This window comes from Drosophila hydei, unplaced genomic scaffold, assembly GCF_003285905.1.
Source record: "Drosophila hydei strain 15085-1641.00,03,60 unplaced genomic scaffold, DhydRS2 tig00008114-arrow-pilon, whole genome shotgun sequence".
Classification (NCBI taxonomy): Eukaryota; Metazoa; Arthropoda; class Insecta; order Diptera; family Drosophilidae; genus Drosophila; species Drosophila hydei.
This window is the reverse complement of record NW_022045827.1, coordinates 196,876-216,444: the sequence shown is the minus strand read 5'-3', so window position 1 is coordinate 216,444 and position 19,569 is coordinate 196,876. Positions and strand designations below refer to the sequence as shown.

The 19,569-nt window shown below is 41.7% G+C and overlaps 2 protein-coding genes across 9 annotated transcripts; both read left to right on the top strand.

Annotated features, from left to right (window-relative positions):
• On the top strand, nucleotides 1-18,274 carry LOC111596214. 8 transcript variants are annotated; one of them, XM_030224558.1, is made up of 14 exons: nucleotides 7,280-7,447; nucleotides 7,507-7,699; nucleotides 7,765-8,070; nucleotides 9,401-9,502; nucleotides 9,817-9,921; nucleotides 10,090-10,188; nucleotides 10,461-10,559; nucleotides 10,623-10,721; nucleotides 10,816-14,379; nucleotides 14,473-14,568; nucleotides 14,699-14,791; nucleotides 16,208-16,273; nucleotides 17,507-17,990; nucleotides 18,194-18,274. In XM_030224558.1, exons 1-14 carry the CDS (start codon nucleotides 7,436-7,438, stop codon nucleotides 18,198-18,200), a joined length of 5,325 nt encoding a protein of 1,774 aa, XP_030080418.1. In that variant the 5' UTR covers nucleotides 7,280-7,435; the 3' UTR covers nucleotides 18,201-18,274. The 8 variants fall into 8 exon arrangements, with proteins under 8 accessions (XP_030080413.1, XP_030080418.1, XP_030080410.1 ...); XM_030224553.1 differs by lacking the exons at nucleotides 7,280-7,447; nucleotides 9,401-9,502 and adding an exon at nucleotides 1-408; XM_030224550.1 differs by lacking the exon at nucleotides 9,401-9,502.
• On the top strand, nucleotides 16,409-17,292 carry LOC111596215 (PE-PGRS family protein PE_PGRS26). The gene is made up of 2 exons (XM_023310329.2): nucleotides 16,409-16,512; nucleotides 16,584-17,292. Exons 1-2 carry the CDS (start codon nucleotides 16,440-16,442, stop codon nucleotides 17,174-17,176), a joined length of 666 nt encoding a protein of 221 aa, XP_023166097.2. The 5' UTR covers nucleotides 16,409-16,439; the 3' UTR covers nucleotides 17,177-17,292.
• Nucleotides 18,275-19,569: the final 1,295 nt, after the last annotated feature.

Genomic DNA, 19,569 nt, shown 5'->3' with positions numbered 1-19,569 from the left:
AAAAAAAAATAACAAAATAGTTGAATCGTAATTTATTTGATTTTTGGCAATTTCTACTATTTCAATTTACCGTGCGCTCCAACAGCGCGACAGCTGTTACTTTAACTCAATTAACGATCACCGAACAACGAAAACAAAATACTCCCCTCCTTCCTCTCCATTTACCGTCGCCCCCAAATCACCCACAATTGAAATCGTTCGCGTTGTGTTGTTGCTGTGCTTTTTTGGCAACGTCTAGTCTAACGCAGATGTTTTGAAAGTCCTGCCGCACAGGCTGTAAAGCAACAAGGACTGTTTGCCTTTGAAACGGCTAGCCCGGCGCTAGCTGAAAGTTTTTTATTGTGCAAACCAAAGTTGAAAAAGTTGAAAGTTGAAACAGACAACGAAGGCGCAGACTAGAGCCTGTGGGTAAGTGAGGCGTCATCGCTATCTAGCCTGTGACTGTGAGTGTGACTGTGACTGTGACTGTGACTGTGACTTTGACTGTGACTGTGTGATTGTGTGACTGTTCTATTGGCATTGCGTGTCGTTTGCTTATCCTGACCTAAAAGTTCATTGACTGACTGAAAGTTGTGGCAGGAAGCCCGTTGCTCGTTGCACGTTGGCACGACTGTGTCTGTCTGTATTGGCATTTTGTGGCAACTACGCCCCTGGAACAGCTGTTCCTTGGCCATTGGCATTGTTTTGTCAATGGCTGTATTGATGTCACACGGCTGCACGGTGCCACAAGTGGCAACCGCGGAAGCCTTTCAGCACTCTTGTATTAGTACTTAGCCGTATCAAGCCCTATGACATCAGCTCTATCAGAGCGCAAACCGGTCGACTTTGCGTCTATTTCCAACTCTTTTTTCAAAGCCACTGATTATGAGAGCTAAACAACAATAGCACGAACAAAAATTAAATTACCAAAGTTAAAAGAGAAGTAGAAAAACCTGGAAGCAAAATGTACAAAAAATGTATACAAGCCACGACTGGTAGATACCCTGTACATTGCTACAAGCTAATATTATTTTCTATATTTGCTCATATGTTTGTATTCTTAAAGATTCTACTAAGTGTGTGTTTTGATGACCCAGAATATACCTCTTAATTTTTGATTATTAATAGGGTATACAATAAGTTTTATTTTTAAAAAATCGAACTGAACAAGCGCCACAAATTAGATTAAAAAATTACATGTTTAAAGTTTTACTTAGTATCATAAAAGAAATATTATAAATAATTAAATAATTTAGCAATCGATATTTATCGATTTTATAGAAGACAGACAGATTTATTCGCAAAGTGAACCAAGTCAGAGCTGCATTTGGCATTCGTTCAATTAAATACTTAAAATTCTATATATAGCCATTAAGTTCTTAGACAAATGCCTAAAAAACTCAGTGAGTAATCGATAATTATCGTTGGTTTAGCCTACATAGAGGTGTCTTAGTGCAGTTGCTTTGCAGTTTTAACTGATTTAGTATATGAACATGTATCAAATGGCACTTGCTTTAATTTATCTGTTACCAAATCAATGCCATTTTAATCTACCCTATTTAGCGAAAACTTTCGCAGGGTGTGCAAAAAGCAGCACACAAATTATGAATATTTGTGGCTTTGTAAATGCAAAAAATAAATATTTATTAAATGATATAACAGGCAAAGCTCAGGCAACTGTTAGTCAGAGCGCTGTTCCCAAGACCCCAGGCCATAATTTGTTCAAAACGACACCAAAAATGTGTTTACCAATTACAATAACCAACAAAGCTGGTGTTTAACAAATGTAACAACCGCTCATCGACTCTTAGATCTGGGCAGGAATTCAAGTGTTTTTGCTCACTCAGGAGCTGATTTCCAGCTTTCACTTGGCAAAGTTATCGCAGTCGCTTCAGAGAAGCACAGAAACACGTTTCCAAAATCTAATTAGATTTTGAGAACAAACTAGTTCACATACACACACACACACACACACACACACACACACACACACACTCAGACAGTTGACGTCAGTTTGTTTTTGTCTATTCTTTTTATCACTTTGTGCTTTTTCACTGCTTTTGGTCTAAACACTTTTGGCAACCAACTCTATTTGATAGTCGTTGTAATATAGAGATGGGTAGAACAGTTTTTCGACTAGATATGTAACGCTACGAGCTTAGACCTATGAGCACCTAGCAGCCACTCGAGCTAGCCTTATGAAACTTGGTAGAGATATTGCTTTAAGTAGCAGAAGCTGCTTATATCGAAATGTTATATTATATATTTTTATATATGATCTTTATAGTGATTATAACTATCAGAACTGAGTTCGCCTTGGGACTATCTTTATGAAATTTGGTATAGATGTTGCTATTGGTAGCAGACCTATGCATATATCGACATTTATCTTGTAACTTATATGATTTTCATAGTGATTATAACTATCTGAACTGAGTTAGCAGTGAAGCTATATTTATGAAATTTGGTATAGATGTTGCTATCGATAACAATAGATGCATATATCGAAATTGATTAAATCGTACAACTATTCCTTACTCATTTGCTGATATAGTGAGTATGCCTATATGAACTCAGTGCTCACTGAAGTGTTAGGCATAAAACTGTAGTATTTATAGCTGTAAATATATGTATTGATAAAGGGGTTGTCAAACAGTTATAGAGCTGCTATGAGGCCTGTACCTTGGTGAATTGAGCTTCTCATACAACTATCTCTATACCTATCTATCGCTCTATCTCTCTAGCTTATAGCAACTGGTGCCTAAAAAACTCTCTACAAGCTAACCAATCCGTCTAGCTGAATTCTTCTTAATAGAGTATTTAATGTTCGGCATGCTGCACACATATTTAGCTTTTCTTGTTGATATTTCTATTTGTTGCCGATGTCTTGTTTTGGCTTCGGCTTGCGGCGTGTTTTGCTGTTAATTAAACATGTTGATTGCTGCGATAGCTGTTGTTGTACCACTAACTGGGCAAATACCAAAAAAGAGTTGTAGAAAGAGAGCGAGAGAGGGAGAAGTGGTAAGCGTAACAGTTGTAGCCAAAAAAAAAAATATGAATTTCGATTGAGAGACAAATCGCAGTTACGTGTGTGGGCGCCGTCTGGCGACCCATTTGGCGCTCGAGCCGCTTTTTGGACAACTCAATGTGGGCTAAAGGAAATGGCCAAGACAGACAAGTCGTCAGCCATTTATCTGGTCATATTTGGGCGTAAAAGTTGTCTCTAAATGCTGGAAAATGAGCTCATTTCGTATCATTTCATTTTGTTCATTTTTTTTTGGCAATTTGGAGAGCGTGAAATGTGCCCATTATGAATAACAGCAACAAAAAGTTATTATTTATTATAGAATCAGAGTTGACAGAGTCTACTTCGGGTCACAGCGTAGTCAACTGTTGGCAGACAATAGAAAATTAATCAAACTGAAAATCTGCATTGAAATTTTCTATGACATTTAATTGCTTGTCAGCTTTCAACTGAAATTAATGATGGCATATACCCATCTCGTGATCATATGAGTGAGGGTATGCGGCTAATTGAGAATTTCTATATGAGAAGAAGCAGAAGAAGATGAACTGCTTCTTTCTTTTCCCGTGGGCTACAAGGTATTTAGATTTTTTTTTGCAATTTCCGCTAGACTCACGACTAACTGTTGAGCAAAAGTTTGAACAAATATTTGCAGCTCGAGAGTTTTAGAATATGCTTTGAAGTAGAAGTTGTTTCAGCTGTTAATAATATATATTTCTATCTAGAACTGATTCCATTTCCTCTCTCAGCTCTCGCTGAACAATGGCTTAAATCTATATCAAGTTTCATGTAGCCCTCAGAGCAAGTCTTCATTCAGAAGCTGTTGAACTTATAATAAAATGGGAAGGTGAACAAGTTCTCTGCGGATTAGCTCAGCAACTGTAATGACACTATAAGACTTAGCTCTAATACATCACACCATCTAACTAGAATATATAAAAAAATTAAATATATATATGTGTTTAGGGCATTAAGATTTCGGCTAGCCAAAATTAAATTTGTGCTTTATTCTCTTGTTAGTTAATATCATAAATTGATGCTGACGTGTGCCAGGCTTTGTTTGGCTATTGTATTACTTAGTTGTTGTTATTGACACTCATGCAAAGCGAGTGTGCGTGTGTGTGTGTGTGTGTGAGTGCGCAAAAAAGTGCGAGTTCAAAGTTGGCATCATCTATCAAGATCTCCGTAACATTAGCATAGTGTCATGCAACGAAAATAGCCGCCTGACAGGTTTCTGCGGTCGCCTTCGCCACACGAACAAATTGTGTAGCAATAGAGGAGGAAGGGGGATGAGGCACTTGGGGGGAGTCAGGTAAATGTGGGCGTGCGCTCAATTCCAATCAATTTCAATAAGCTCAATTGGCAAGCGAACCGGTTGCTGACCTGGCCGCCACTCTGCTTGCTGATAAACTATCAGCAGCACCATCTAGAAATTGTTGTGTGTCGCACCTGCTCACAGGTGAGCGACCAATCTTGCCATCAAATGCACGTGCGACACTGCAAGAAAGTTTTAGTGGGCAACTTTGAATGGGCATGAACGAAATATAAAGTATAAAGTGGTATATGCATGCTTATGTTAATTTAATATAAATAATTAAAATAAAATATTAATTTATTTTATGTTAATTTAATATAAATAATTAAAATAATATATTAATTTATTTTACGTTAATTTAATATAAATAATATTAAAATAAAATATTAATTTCTTTTATGTTAATTTAATATAAATAATTAAAATAAAATATTAATTTATTTTATGTTAATTTAATATAAATAATTAAAATAAAATATTAATTTATTTTATGTTAATTTAATATTAATAATTAAAATAAAATATTAATTTATTTTGTTAGTTTAATATAAATAATATTAAAATAAAATATTAATTTATTTCTTGCTAATTTAATATAAATAATTAAAATACAATAATAATTTATTTTATGTTAATTTAATATAATAATTATAATAAAAAATTAATTTAATGTTAATTTAATATAAATAATTAAATTAAAATTAATTAATTTTCTTTAATTTTTTTTCTTTAATTAAAGATCAAATTTTTAATTTTAATAACTATTAAAATAAAGTTAACGCTTCCGATCTGACTGGGTTTCGAACCAGGACCCGCTCGCTCACTGTGCGAACGCCTTAGCACTCAGCCACGCCCATAAGAGCGTTTGATTGTCTATCTATATATAAAAGCTGTTTTAAGAATTCTTTTTCACTCTTTTTTCTTTCCCACTTTTTCGCTGTGTAACCCCGTTAGGTGGTCAAGCATTGCATGTGCAGTTGATTAATTTGATTAAGTGCGACTAAGTTGGCTCGCGATTTTAGGCCAAAAGCAAATTAAGATTAATAAGTTGTTGGCAGGCAACATTGAGACATTGCCACGCAAATGTCTGCCGGCAGTCAGACACAGAAGCTGATTCATCAGTCGGGCGAGCAGTCGAGCAGTCGAGCATTGGCCATATATGGCGTAGGCAGCTTTGATTGATCTATGATGTTGCATCCGCGCGTGGGTGTCAGCTCGTCGATGATGTAAGATTCTCTTGGTTCTAGTGGCGCATATGGTCACCATAATACTACATGCCACATATATATATTTATTTATATAATAAAGCAAGAGCCAACTGAAAATGAACATGTTTCAATTGCGTGCGAGGTCGCGAGGCGCAAACACGCCCACTTTTTAGCCTCAATTTGAACAGCTTTGCTTTATATAAAAGCCAGCTAGCTCTCTTCCTCGCCCAACTGCCTCTGTCATTGCTGACTGGCAGTTAGTGTGCCGTCACGCCCACCCAGAAATTGGCTCAACTATATTTACATAGAGCCGAGCTGTTGATTTCACGGTCAAAGAAGTTGCACGCTTTGGCTGCCACTGCCACAGCTACAGCTGCTTGGGCTTCGGCTCGGTCTTGCTGTTGGTCTTGGCATACAGTTACTGTAGCTGCGCCTAGAGGTGAGCGCGTGAGCAGACGATCTTGAATGTATTATCAAGGTATCATTGTGATGAGTACTTCTGAGTTATGTTGCCTCGCAATGAGTTGTTGAGCCACTCGTGTTGAGGTGTGTTTAAAGTCCTATTGAATCCTGTTGGTCGTCCGATGAGCTGACTTGAGTTATAGTAAACTCTTGCTGCCATAATGTCATTTATAGCGCCCTAACTAGTGGCTACTTGTAGCTTCTCTTTTAAAGTCGAGCTGAGGGTAAAATTGTTGTGATAGATCGGGTCTGTTCGGCTCTTTTCCCATCTGCTCGTGGAGAGCCATGTCCAGTCGTAGTGAGATCTGCTCGTTCTGTTCTCGCCTACTCTACCCTACTCCTGCTCACTCATAGCAATATCGTGCTCTCTTAGTCGTGTTTTTTCACATCTTAGCCCAGACACGAATTTGCAAGATTTTCAATTTGCATTGCCGCGTCACGCGCTCAGCTCGAATTTTCAGTTAGCAGTTCAGTTTTCGTGGCATGCAATTGTCGCTCCATAAGTCATTAAAAGTAATCGTTTTGTTGGCCCAACATGCGCCAAATGGGCAACATTAGCACTTTGCATACTTTTTGGAGGCGCAACCTTGTTGCCTTCGACCGTGTTGACCAGGGCGCGCGAGCAGCCGTCACTGCTGACGTTCAATTGCGTTAGCTAATCGCTGCTAAAGCCAATTGGGGTCGTCATCGCCAAGTATCGATTACGCTGCGACGTCGCTGCCTGTCACCAGAGCTAAGTTCAGCTGAGCGGCGCTGACAAGGCGAAAAGCTATCAGACATCAGGTATTGGCTTTCGCGCCTGCCGGCAGGCAACACTTTCCAAAAGAAGGTCACGGCTTGAAAAGCCTGCCACAAACTCAGACTTTTTGTCCATTTCTGTGTCTTTTATTGTTTGTCTTGGCGTGAGCCAACGAATCAGACGTCAACCACCCCAAGCCAAAATTTTGTGCTGCTCTGGCCCAGAAAATTCGAAACAAATAAATCGCTCACATTTTGTGTAAGTTTTGGGTTCGCTTGCGCAATACCCTGCACTGACCGATGAAGAAATGAGTCCTTATAGATTGATAAATTATATGTTGTTATCTGTTTCTAAAGATGTTTTTGCCAATTACCATAAAGAGCTAAAGTCTTCAAGCTTATAAATGGAATTGTGCTACGATTCAGCTTATCTCAGCTAATATTAGAGACTATGAGCCGCACCGGGTATTTACGAGTCGAGCACACTCAACTAGGCTTGTTGGACTTGTGCTTATGGATTTTACGTCATTGATTTGATGTTAATATAAGCATTTGGCTTATTAGGTTACTACAAGCCCTACTACTACAACACTAAAACTGAAGTTTGTTTGTGTTTATTTTTCGTTTAATTTTCGTCTAATTCCAAAGCCAAAAGAGGCCCGAATCGTCTACAGAGACACCCCTTTGTGCGTCAAGAACTGCAGCGAAATGAATAAGACCGTGCGAAACGCAATGCCATTGGCTGTGAATACTCAGTGTATATGTGATTTTACTTGCAGGTTGGCTTTCGTAAGTACATTTATAAGAAGAAGAAGATTACGGGTCCCTGTGCACCGGTACGGGTAATACGTACACTCAATATGGCCGGCAATATCGAGCAGCGTCCCTGGACGCCGACCGTGCGCACGCGTCGAATTGCGGCGGAGACGAGCAATCCGGGTCCGGCTATTGTGCAGCTACCCACGTTGATCGGTGAGTTGTAGACAGTGTCTAGGAGTGCGCTCTCGTGACTGATCCACCTTGCCACCACCATGCAGGCAGCAAGGTGCCGGACTCGAAGAAGAAGGGCGCGCCCTCATATTCCTTTGGCCATAAGACGGTCAGCAAGGATGAAACAACTGGTCCCGGTCCCGCCCTGTACAATGTGGCGGGTATGGTGCCCAAGGGCAAGGAGTACCCACGTGCAGCCACGTTACAAAGTCGTCCCAAGGAGCTGTCGCGTTTCGTCAATCCGGGCCCTGGGGAATATGATGTGCTGAATGCATCGAAGGCTGTCATCGATGCCACGCCCAAATATACATTCGGCAAGAGGCCGCCCCATATCAAGTACCAGCTGATACCGGGTAAGTCGCAACGGTCCCGGGTCCCGAAGTCCCGAAGTCCCGATTACCCGAACAGTGTTCAAGCGTTTGTTGGTTGCTTTGTGTTTTGGTGTTCTTGTTGGTTGTTTGAATGGTTTTTGGTCAATGGTTTGGTTGCATGCGCATCATTAACGCTAATGGATTTAATGGAGTTGAAGAGGCATCATCCAGCATCAAGCATCAAGCATCAAGCTACATCTGGAGGCAGACGCATCCAATCCATGTTGTATATATATAAGAAATCATTTTGAATAATAATATTCCATGAAAGAATCATCTGAGCAGCGCGTAAGTAATCGCTGCATACGATTTGAGAGCAAGCGCTCTCTCTCTCTCTCTCTCTCTCTCTTTCACTTACACTCTCTCTCTCTCTCGCTGTTCTGCATTGCCTCTCGCTGTATGTCTTTTACTCTGTAGTCACGTAGCTGTAGCTGCTTGCTTCATGTTAGCATATTTGTCGCGCTCTCTTATAAGTAGTTTCTCTCTCTCTCTCTTGTTTCTCTCTCTTTTCTCTCTCTTTTGTAGCATAGTTGCTTAAAAGATTGCCGCAGCTGTACCAAAAACCTAATGTATCTAATTTCGTAATGCTTATTTGTTTATGTAGAATTAACATATAAAGTTGAAGGTACAAGTGTACCAAGAGCTTAATGTACCTATTTCCTTTTTGTTGTAATGTATGAATCTTTTTAGCGAAGTCTTAGACCAGGTCAAGCGCGAGTGTACCAAAAACGAAATGTACCTATTTGTTCATATATTATATGAATACATTTCTAACTCTTGTTTGTTGTAGTGTAGCTTTTTTAAATATTGGTACACAGTTTTTTGTATATAATGTGTGTATAAATTGTAGGTACAATTGTAATAGCTATATAATTTACCAATTTTTTATATTTAAAAAACATTTTTATTTTTATATTATTTTTGGTTCTTTATATACATTTATATCTCAGTAAAATGTCTTTGTTTTTATGTATATTTTCAAAATATTTGATAGCATAGTAGTAGTAGTAGTAGTAGGTACATTTCAATCAAGTTTCGGGTACACATTCATTTGCGCAGGTGGCAATTGAGCGACTCTCTATGCTTCTCTCGTTTATTGATTGTTGAATTCTCTTGTCGAACTCTTCCTCTCTCTCACTCTCTCTCTCTTGTATTATACCCACATAGCTCTACCGTAGTGTTTTGTTGTTTTATTTGTTCAATGTTTTATTTCTGTTTTTTTTTTCTTTTTAAATTTATCTTAATTGAATTGTTTTTCTTCTTTGATTAAATTGACCCAACCACCGACTGTCTACACGTACAACAATTTTAGGTCCCAACCATTATCAAGTGGTGCCGCTTGATGTCATTAAGCCGCGCGCGCCTCGTTATTCCTTTCGCATTAAGGTTAACGTTTACCTAGTTAACAATCCAGGTAACACAACTAACTGGCTAACATTATGCAGTTAACCCAGTTAATATGCAATAACACGAATCTCTCTTGCATGTGCTCATTCTCTCTCTTTCTCTTTCTCTCTGTGTGTTCTCTCTATCACTTTTGGTTTTGGTATGGAGCATTTTTCTACTAGTCCGTTAGGCACTTTGCAACACTCGTAACTCGTAACTCGTAACTTCCAACCTCATTTTTTGCAGTATAACCCATCACTAGTTGCATTTCGTTCAATAGTCTAAACAAATCGAAATATCGTTATCCGTACAAAAATGATTTTGTTTTATTAACACTAACAGCGCCAAATAGCTATTGTCCTGAAAAGGTCACGCAATCAAGAAACAATTCGCCACGTTTCACATTTGGTAGACGAACTAAAATCCAACACGATCAGCATACACCAGGTAATATGTTGTTGTAACCCACCCCCAAACCCCCAACCCCCCCAACCCAAACGCAGCAAAACGAGGCACTCGTAGTACTCTAGTTAGAAATTTGGTTTTAGAACTTACCACAGCATTAAGCACACGCCACGCGTTCGGGGTTGTAATATCTATATGTCTATCCCACAGCTCCTGGCGCCTATTCACCTGAGAAGGTGAATCTCAGCAAGACACCAGAATTTAGCTTCGGCATCAAACATCACGAGCTGCGCCCTGACTATACGCCAGGTTTGTAGATACACTAAGAAAAATTCAAATAAATTTGCTTTCTCAATGTACGCTGTTAAATAATATTTAGCTGCACTAGAATTACCATTCAGCTAAGCCTCATGTCAGTACTCATCCTACTGTCAAACTGTCTGCTAAGTCTCTTGCCAGAAAGAGACTACAATAAACTTGCAGAGATATATAGGCTATCTGATCATCCAGTATATTGAGTAAAGCACTAGTATATATCTCGTTTCGTTCGCTTATGTCCCTCACCTGACACCCTTTTGCAGCACCTGGTACTTACAAGCCGGAGCAAACAGTTCTAGAGCATACACCTGCCTATAGTTTTGGTCTAAGGACGAAGCACGTTCAGCACAACGATTCGCCAGGTGGGCAGTAGTTAGCTTCAAACTTCTTCTAATCCGAATTAAATCATATATTTTTTTTGCTAGCACCTGGCACTTATAGCCCAGAAAAGTCAAAATTGCATGCGGCACCCGCTTTTAGCATTGCCGGCAAGTCCAATCACGATGTGGTGGATGCTACGCCAGGTAAGTCGCTTCGACCCATACACTACCAGCACTTTGGGCACTTTTCTTATTCAGCAGTTAATCGAATACAACTGTCCTTTAATCTGTATTTCAGCACCCGGCGCATACGAGCCGGAGAAATGCATTTTAGGAAAGACACCCGCCTTTACGTTCGGCCAACGTGTGCAGGTCGTCAAGTCACAGGATACCCCCGCGCCCGGCACCTACCAGCCGGAGAAAGTGCGCTTGGATTATGCGCCCGCTTACACGCTCTCTGGTCGACATGAATGGAAGTCGGTTAGCACTACCCCAGCGCCAGGCTCGTACGCCCCGGAAAAATATCGCAGCGACCATACGCCAGCGTTTAGCTTCGCTGGTAAGCATGAGCATCGCATTGAAACCTCCACCCCGGCACCAGGCGACTACAGTCCTGAAAAAGTACGGCACGATCATAATCCTGCTTATTCATTTGCCGGGCGGCACGATGCACTGAAGACGAGCGACACACCAGCACCTTGCGCCTATGAGACAGAAAAGGTGCGACTAGACCATAATCCCGCGTTCTCCTTTGCCGGCCGTCATGATCTTCATAAGCCAAGTGATACCCCTGCCCCTGGAGCCTATTCTCCGGAGAAGGTCCGTCAGGATCACAATCCTGCATTCTCCATGGCGGGCAAGCACGATGTGAAGATCACAAATGGCACACCTGCTCCAGGAGATTACTCGCCAGAGAAAACCCGGTTGGATCATACACCTGCTTATTCCTTCGGTAGCAAAAATGATCCCAAGGTTGAGAATAATACCCCTGCTCCTGGTGATTACCACCCTGAAAAGGTCAGACTCGACCACAATCCTGCATTTTCCTTCGCTGGTCGCCATGATCTTCACAAACCGAGCGATACCCCTGCTCCAGGTGCCTATTCTCCGGAGAAAGTCCGTCAGGATCACAATCCTGCATTCTCCATGGCGGGCAAGCACGATGTGAAGATCACAAATGGCACACCTGCTCCAGGAGATTACTCGCCAGAGAAAACCCGGTTGGATCATACACCTGCTTATTCCTTCGGTAGCAAAAATGATCCCAAGGTTGAGAATAATACCCCTGCTCCTGGTGATTACCACCCTGAAAAGGTCAGACTCGACCACAATCCTGCATTTTCCTTCGCTGGTCGCCATGATCTTCACAAACCGAGCGATACCCCTGCTCCAGGTGCCTATTCTCCGGAGAAAGTCCGTCAGGATCACAATCCTGCATTCTCTATGGCTGGCAAACACGATGTGAAGATCACAAATGGCACACCTGCTCCAGGAGATTACTCGCCAGAGAAAACCCGACTGGATCATACACCAGCTTATTCCTTTGGAGGAAAAAACGATCCTAAAGTAGAGAACCATACCCCTGCTCCTGGTGATTACCACCCCGAAAAAGTCAGACTAGATCATAATCCTGCTTTCTCCTTCGCTGGTCGCCATGATCTTCACAAACCGAGCGATACCCCTGCTCCAGGTGCCTATTCTCCGGAGAAAGTCCGTCAGGATCACAATCCTGCATTCTCCATGGCGGGCAAGCACGATGTGAAGATCACAAATGGCACACCTGCTCCAGGAGATTACTCGCCAGAGAAAACCCGGTTGGATCATACACCTGCTTATTCCTTCGGTAGCAAAAATGATCCCAAGGTTGAGAATAATACCCCTGCTCCTGGTGATTACCACCCTGAAAAGGTCAGACTCGACCACAATCCTGCATTTTCCTTCGCTGGTCGCCATGATCTTCACAAACCGAGCGATACCCCTGCTCCAGGTGCCTATTCTCCGGAGAAAGTCCGTCAGGATCACAATCCTGCATTCTCCATGGCTGGCAAGCACGATGTGAAGATCACAAATGGCACACCTGCTCCAGGAGATTACTCGCCAGAGAAAACCCGGTTGGATCATACACCAGCTTATACCTTTGGAGGAAAAAACGATCCTAAAGTAGAGAACCATACCCCGGCTCCTGGTGATTACCACCCCGAAAAGGTCAGACTAGATCATAACCCTGCTTTCTCCTTCGCTGGTCGCCATGATCTTCACAAACCGAGCGATACCCCTGCTCCAGGTGCCTATTCTCCGGAGAAGGTCCGTCAGGATCACAATCCTGCATTCTCCATGGCTGGCAAGCACGATGTGAAGATCACAAATGGCACACCTGCTCCAGGAGATTACTCGCCAGAGAAAACCCGGTTGGATCATACACCAGCTTATACCTTTGGAGGAAAAAACGATCCTAAAGTAGAGAACCATACCCCGGCTCCTGGTGATTACCACCCCGAAAAGGTCAGACTAGATCATAACCCTGCTTTCTCCTTCGCTGGTCGCCATGATCTTCACAAACCGAGCGATACCCCTGCTCCAGGTGCCTATTCTCCGGAGAAAGTCCGTCAGGATCACAATCCTGCATTCTCCATGGCTGGCAAGCACGATGTGAAGATCACAAATGGCACACCTGCTCCAGGAGATTACTCGCCAGAGAAAACCCGGTTGGATCATACACCTGCTTATTCCTTCGGTAGCAAAAATGATCCCAAGGTTGAGAATAATACCCCTGCTCCTGGTGATTACCACCCCGAAAAGGTCAGACTCGACCACAATCCCGCGTTCTCCTTTGCCGGCCGTCATGATCTTCATAAGCCAAGTGATACCCCTGCCCCTGGAGCGTATTCTCCGGAGAAGGTCCGTCAGGATCACAATCCTGCATTCTCCATGGCTGGCAAGCACGACGTGAAGATCACATGTGGCACACCTGCTCCAGGAGATTATTCACCTGAGAAAACCCGGTTGGATCATACACCCGCCTATACCTTTGGAGGAAAAAACGATCCCAAGGTTGAGAATAACACCCCTGCTCCTGGTGATTACCACCCCGAAAAGGTCAGACTAGATCATAACCCTGCTTTCTCCTTCGCTGGTCGCCATGATCTTCATAAGCCAAGTGATACCCCTGCCCCTGGAGCGTATTCTCCGGAGAAGGTCCGTCAGGATCACAATCCTGCATTCTCCATGGCTGGCAAGCACGATGTGAAGATCACAAATGGCACACCTGCTCCAGGAGATTACTCTCCAGAGAAAACCCGACTGGATCATACACCTGCTTATTCCTTCGGTAGCAAAAATGATCCTAAAGTAGAGAACCATACCCCGGCTCCTGGTGATTACCACCCCGAAAAGATCAGACTAGATCATAACCCTGCTTTCTCCTTCGCTGGTCGTCATGATCTTCACAAACCGAGCGATACCCCTGCCCCTGGAGCCTATTCTCCGGAGAAAGTCCGTCAGGATCACAATCCTGCATTCTCTATGGCTGGCAAGCATGACGTGAGGATTACAAATGGTACTCCGGCACCTGGAGACTATTCGCCTGAGAAGACGCGACTGGATCAGACACCCGCTTACACATTTGGTGGCAAATACGACCCCAAGGTGGAAAATCATCATCCAGCGCCATGCGATTATTCGCCCGAAAAAGTTCGCCTTGACCATACTCCCGCCTACACAATTGCAGGTCGTCCGACCATTGAGCATATTAGCCAGACTCCGGCGCCCTGTGACTACAAGCCAGAGAACTACCAGCTAGATGCTACACCAGCCTTCACCTTTGGCATGAAGCTGAAACGGGAGCATGTCAGTGATACACCAGGTAAATTAATAACTAAATACTTATCATATGTGAACCAGTAGAACAAGTAGAAAAGCATCTATATATAAAATCGATCACTTGATAAAATTCCAGCACCCACTGCATACGAACCGGAAAAGCACACTCAACACACTCCAGCCTACACATTCGGCACTCGAACTGAGATCAAGGTCTCCACCGATGCACCCGGTAAAGAACAATTTGATAGAACTACCATTGACCCTAGGCCTAAGTCCAGTACTTGCATGTTTCTTACTCTGTATGTTATATTTGTATATGAATGTTTTGTGTCTGGCATCGTGTCACGTCTGGTTCATAGCTCCCGGCCATTATCATCCAGAGCACTGTAAGCTCGACAGCTCGCCAGCATATAGCTTTGGTCTTAAGACCTTACCCATGCCGCTCATTCCAGGTAGGTGCAAATCTTTGTCTTTGTGCTCAGCCTTGATCCGGTGTTGGCTTCAATATTATTTTGGCTTCGCATGTGTTGAGCCCCTTGCAGAATATATCGTTAAAAGCTCTATATTTTTGGTTGCTATACAATTTTAAAACTTAATTTTTTTAAAAAATACTTTTCTGCATGATTTTATTATACCCTGATCCCATTGAAAATGGGAAATCAGGGTATAATGGTTTTGTGCAAATATATGTAACAGGTAGAAGAAGGCGTGGAAGACCCCATAAAGTATATATATTCTTGATCAGGACAACAAGCCGAGTCGATTGAGCCCTGTCAGTCTGTATATAGCACGCGCAGGTCAAGCTTTCTTCAAATATTCGATAACTATTCGCATTTAATTGTTATCGAATAAAAACATGATTGAAATGTAGTTAATAAATTATATCTTGGACGTCTTAAGAGCTAGAGCCTCCAAATTTTGTATTTAGTTTTATGTATATTTTATGCAATTTTGATTTTTGTTGGATTTTGGATATCGGCTCCAAATTCCCCCAAATTCTTAAAATTTAAGTTTAGTTGGAACTAGGGCCATTATGTGAAGACGTTTGCATCTCAACTAAGCCAATAGGATATGTAGAGCATATGCTGAAAATTCATTAAAATTCATTAAGGCCAATTTGCAAAAGCACATGTCAGCAGCGCCACGCGCACGCATTTTTCCTATGCGTGTGCACACATACATTCAAATGCGTGTATTCTTTTCTATTCCAAGAATTGAAATTGCGATTGAATTGGGCTGAATTATTAGCTGCTACTTATGTTCAAATTTGCAACAGTTCGCGTAAGAAGGGCAGTGGCTGCGTTGGTAGAGGCGCCGCTCGTACGCAGCTTGGTTCGGGTTCGAGACCAGAGGAGATGAAATTTTTTTTATTGTTTTATTTTTTTTTTTTTTTAGATTTGAAGTGGCGGTGTTGGTAGAGTTTGTGCACGTTGCGCAAATAATCCGGGTTCGAATCCTGGTCTCGCAATGTCGATTTTTATTTGTTTTCTCTTTTTTTTTAATACTCGATACAAACTACGGAAAATATTACAAAACTCAAAGGACTAGGATCAGGGTATCTCCTAGTCTGGCACCCCGACTAGAGCTTTCTTATTTGTTTGACATAGTCTTGTATATATATCTGCAAGGGTATTTAATCTTCGGTCGACCGAAGCTGGCTTTATATATCTTGATTTGCAATTTTATATGTTTATTTCTGTATATCCTATTTGTATACTTTATTTTCCATTATACGTGGTGTCCTGGCCCCATATATATATATATATATATTTCATATGAATTTATGTAAATGGCAATATATATATATATTTTTATATATATAATGTATATATATTCCTATTGTATTCATGAAAATCTGCACTCACTAGAACCTAGAGGCGCTTACATTGAAGATCGCATATTGCAAAGACGTGAAAGACGTTTGGCTAGTCCCGGTAAGCGTATCATCAAAACACTTTCAACACTTCAAGTACATGGCCCTGATATGGTTAATTGCAATTTAAGTTAGCTTAAAATACAATTCGCAACGCTTATCCGCATCGATTTCTCTGTGTCACAAAACGTTTTTATATAGGGCCTTAGTCGACAGATGAGTGTAAGATGAGGTGGTTAGCGAGCGTCAGTTTGGTCTTATGGATCATTTCCTTTTTCGAAGTCGCTGATAACGCAAAATGTAAGTTTCCCTCTGGATATTTCGAACTGCTTACCGCTCTAGGATTCTGATCATTTCGTGTTTGTATCAAGATAATAACGCTTGCTTGGTGAAGAACAAGTACAAGCACGAAAAATTCTGTAACGGTCCACGTCGTACGTACTATGAATTCCATCGCATCATATTGAACTGTGTCGCGGTGTATACCAAATGTCAACCCGTCTACAAGTACAATGAATGGCCATCGATGGATAAATGTCGTCGGGAATGCGCCTATCATATGAAAATCATCGGGCTGCCTCCACTTCCCAATACGACTACAACTAGCACTACACCTGGTAGTGGAGGAGGAGGCCCAGGAGGCGCAGGCGGTGCAGGAGGAGGGAGCGAAGGCACTACTGCAGAGGCTGGCACTACTGCTGCAGGCGGTACTGGCTATACAGCTAATACAGACAGTACTGCCGGTACAGTTGGTACTGGCGCTACAGACGGTACTGCAGATACAGGCGGTACAGACGGTGGAGGCGGGGAAGTAACTCCTGCAGGCGATGCAGCCGGTGATGCTACTCCCGCAGGTGAAGGCGGTGATACTACTGCAGGCGGTGAAGGCGGCGAAGGCGGTGATGCAACTGCTGCAGCAGAAAACGAAGCACCACCTGCCGAAGCACCAGCTGCCGAAGCATGAAGAAGAACACGCAGACTTCGAAAACCTTAATCCAATATGTAGTTTGAAATGCTTAGAGAATCACAATAATATAAATTGGAGCAATCGAGCACCGCTCTAATTAGTAGTATATATTACTGTTCTTAAAGTACTTCAAAATTCTGATTGCCATCTACTGTAGGGATCAAGTACTTGAAGTGTTGAATTAGCTTTTAATGGCAAGGTCAAATACATATATATATATGTTTTGTATATATATTATATATCTATATATATCTATATATAGATAGATTATAATAATGCGATGCATATCAAGCAGCACAAATCAACTAATTGCAATCTGCACCACAGTTCGTAACGCTGTTGATGGCACCGCAAGCACTACCACTACAACCACCACAACAACAACAACCACTGAGAAACGTATTGTAAATGGCGATCAATTGGACAGTCAACACAATCAGAAGACCACAACCACCAACACTGTCGTAGCACCCAACCCACCCAACACCGACAGCAACACTGCCACTAGCAAAACAACAATCACAAAGACAACAACAAAGCTAGTGGGCAACGATCCATCGGCATCGAAATCGAAGTCGAAATCGAGTCGCACCACCACGTTGCACCACTCGGCCAATGCACATAGCAAAGGTGACAATCTGCAGGTCATTGCCAGTGGCACGGCAGACGCCAGCACCACCCAGGCAGCGCAGGCAAGCACGCGCACGGTGGTGCAATCGGATGGTGCGATTGTGACCAGCGGCAAGGCCATTCGATCGAGCACCGTTAAGTACGCTGTGGAAGCGAGCAGCGTGCAAGAGAAGACCATCAGGTAACCAGTCCTTGAGACAAGGACATTATCTCCTTTCCTTTCCTGTGCGTGTTTGTTGTTATCTATTACAGCCTCATCAATGAACCAAGCTCATCTATCTAACCCAGCCATTCAAACACCAGTAAAAAGCCACCAGAAAACAGGCAGTCAACACACAGCATATTTAATACCCTGTAATTTATGAAATATGCATTCTTCGACAGCTCCTAATGTCTACAAGATACCCACTGTCTTGGGCAGCAGCAAGGAGGGTCCGATACGTTCAGCCCCAGCATTTACCATGGCCGGACGCATTCGCCCGTCGCTGATACCCAAGCTGGTGCTGCCCGGTCCAGGGTATTATGATGGCGAATACACGGTCACCAAGTCTAAGCCACCCGTCTATTCCATGCGCGGCAAATTCAACGCAGTCACCGACGACAACAAGCCCGGCCCAGGTGCACATTGCCCCGAAAAGGTAAGCCAGATCTGAAGAAAGAATCTGAGCACTTTGGTTTATCTATATATATGTATTTATGACCTGACCCTTAGTATTGGGAGAAACGCTCGACGCCTTCAATATCCTTTGGCATTGTACATTCGAAGTTCTGTGGACGACAGAATCAATGTATATTACCAGATCGTTTTGCTAAATGTCTGTTAGGAACTCGGCCCGATAGGAATTATGCCTAGCTAGAGACTTTCGATCGCATACGAATAACAAAATTAAAATGCCAAAAACAAAATCCTAATTTTGCGTACACTTAACTGGTTTTTCTTTCCATCGTTCAGGTTAACCTCTCCCACACGCCTTCCTACAGCTTTGGCATCAAGCACTCGCCCTATCTGGGTACCTTGAAGGAGAGGGAAGATAATTGTGACTTTGGCTTTTCGGGCATCTGCTGAACTAAACTGAACTGAACTATTTGCCTCGACTCGCACCTCGCTCTGCTCAAGATGGTCTCAACCCTTCCCCATACACCCCTCTAATCTAAAAAGAACAAAAGCTTCCTCACTTTCAGTTGCAAATTAAAACTCAACTATTTGTGAATAGAAAACTAGAAAACTAGAAAACTAACAATTAAGATTTGATATTTTTGAATTCTATTTGTATTGTAAGCTAAAAGTGTTGTAAAATGTTTAAATATATACATTTATCTGGTATTACTAACTAGCCAATTATGTGTTTTTCAAATTCAATTTCATTGATTTAAATTTATTGTTAATTTGAAGACTTTTCAGATATTTAAAGCTTTCAACATTTTGTTAGGCATGTCTCCAAAAGTGCAATGCAAGAAGAGCAAGGAGAAAGACCAAAGTCAAACTGTTATACATGCTTATAACAGTTAAGTATATATACATTTGTATAACATTTATAGACCAAACTCAAACTGTTATACATGCTTATAACAGTTAAGTATATATACATTTGTATAACATCTATATTCACACATACAAATTATATTTATTTAAGAGTTGCATGTATATGTAAACTGTTATATATATACATATAACAGATATATATATAGTTAAATTATTCCAATATACATATAACAGATGCTTATAAATTAAGCGTTCATATAACAATTAAATATATATA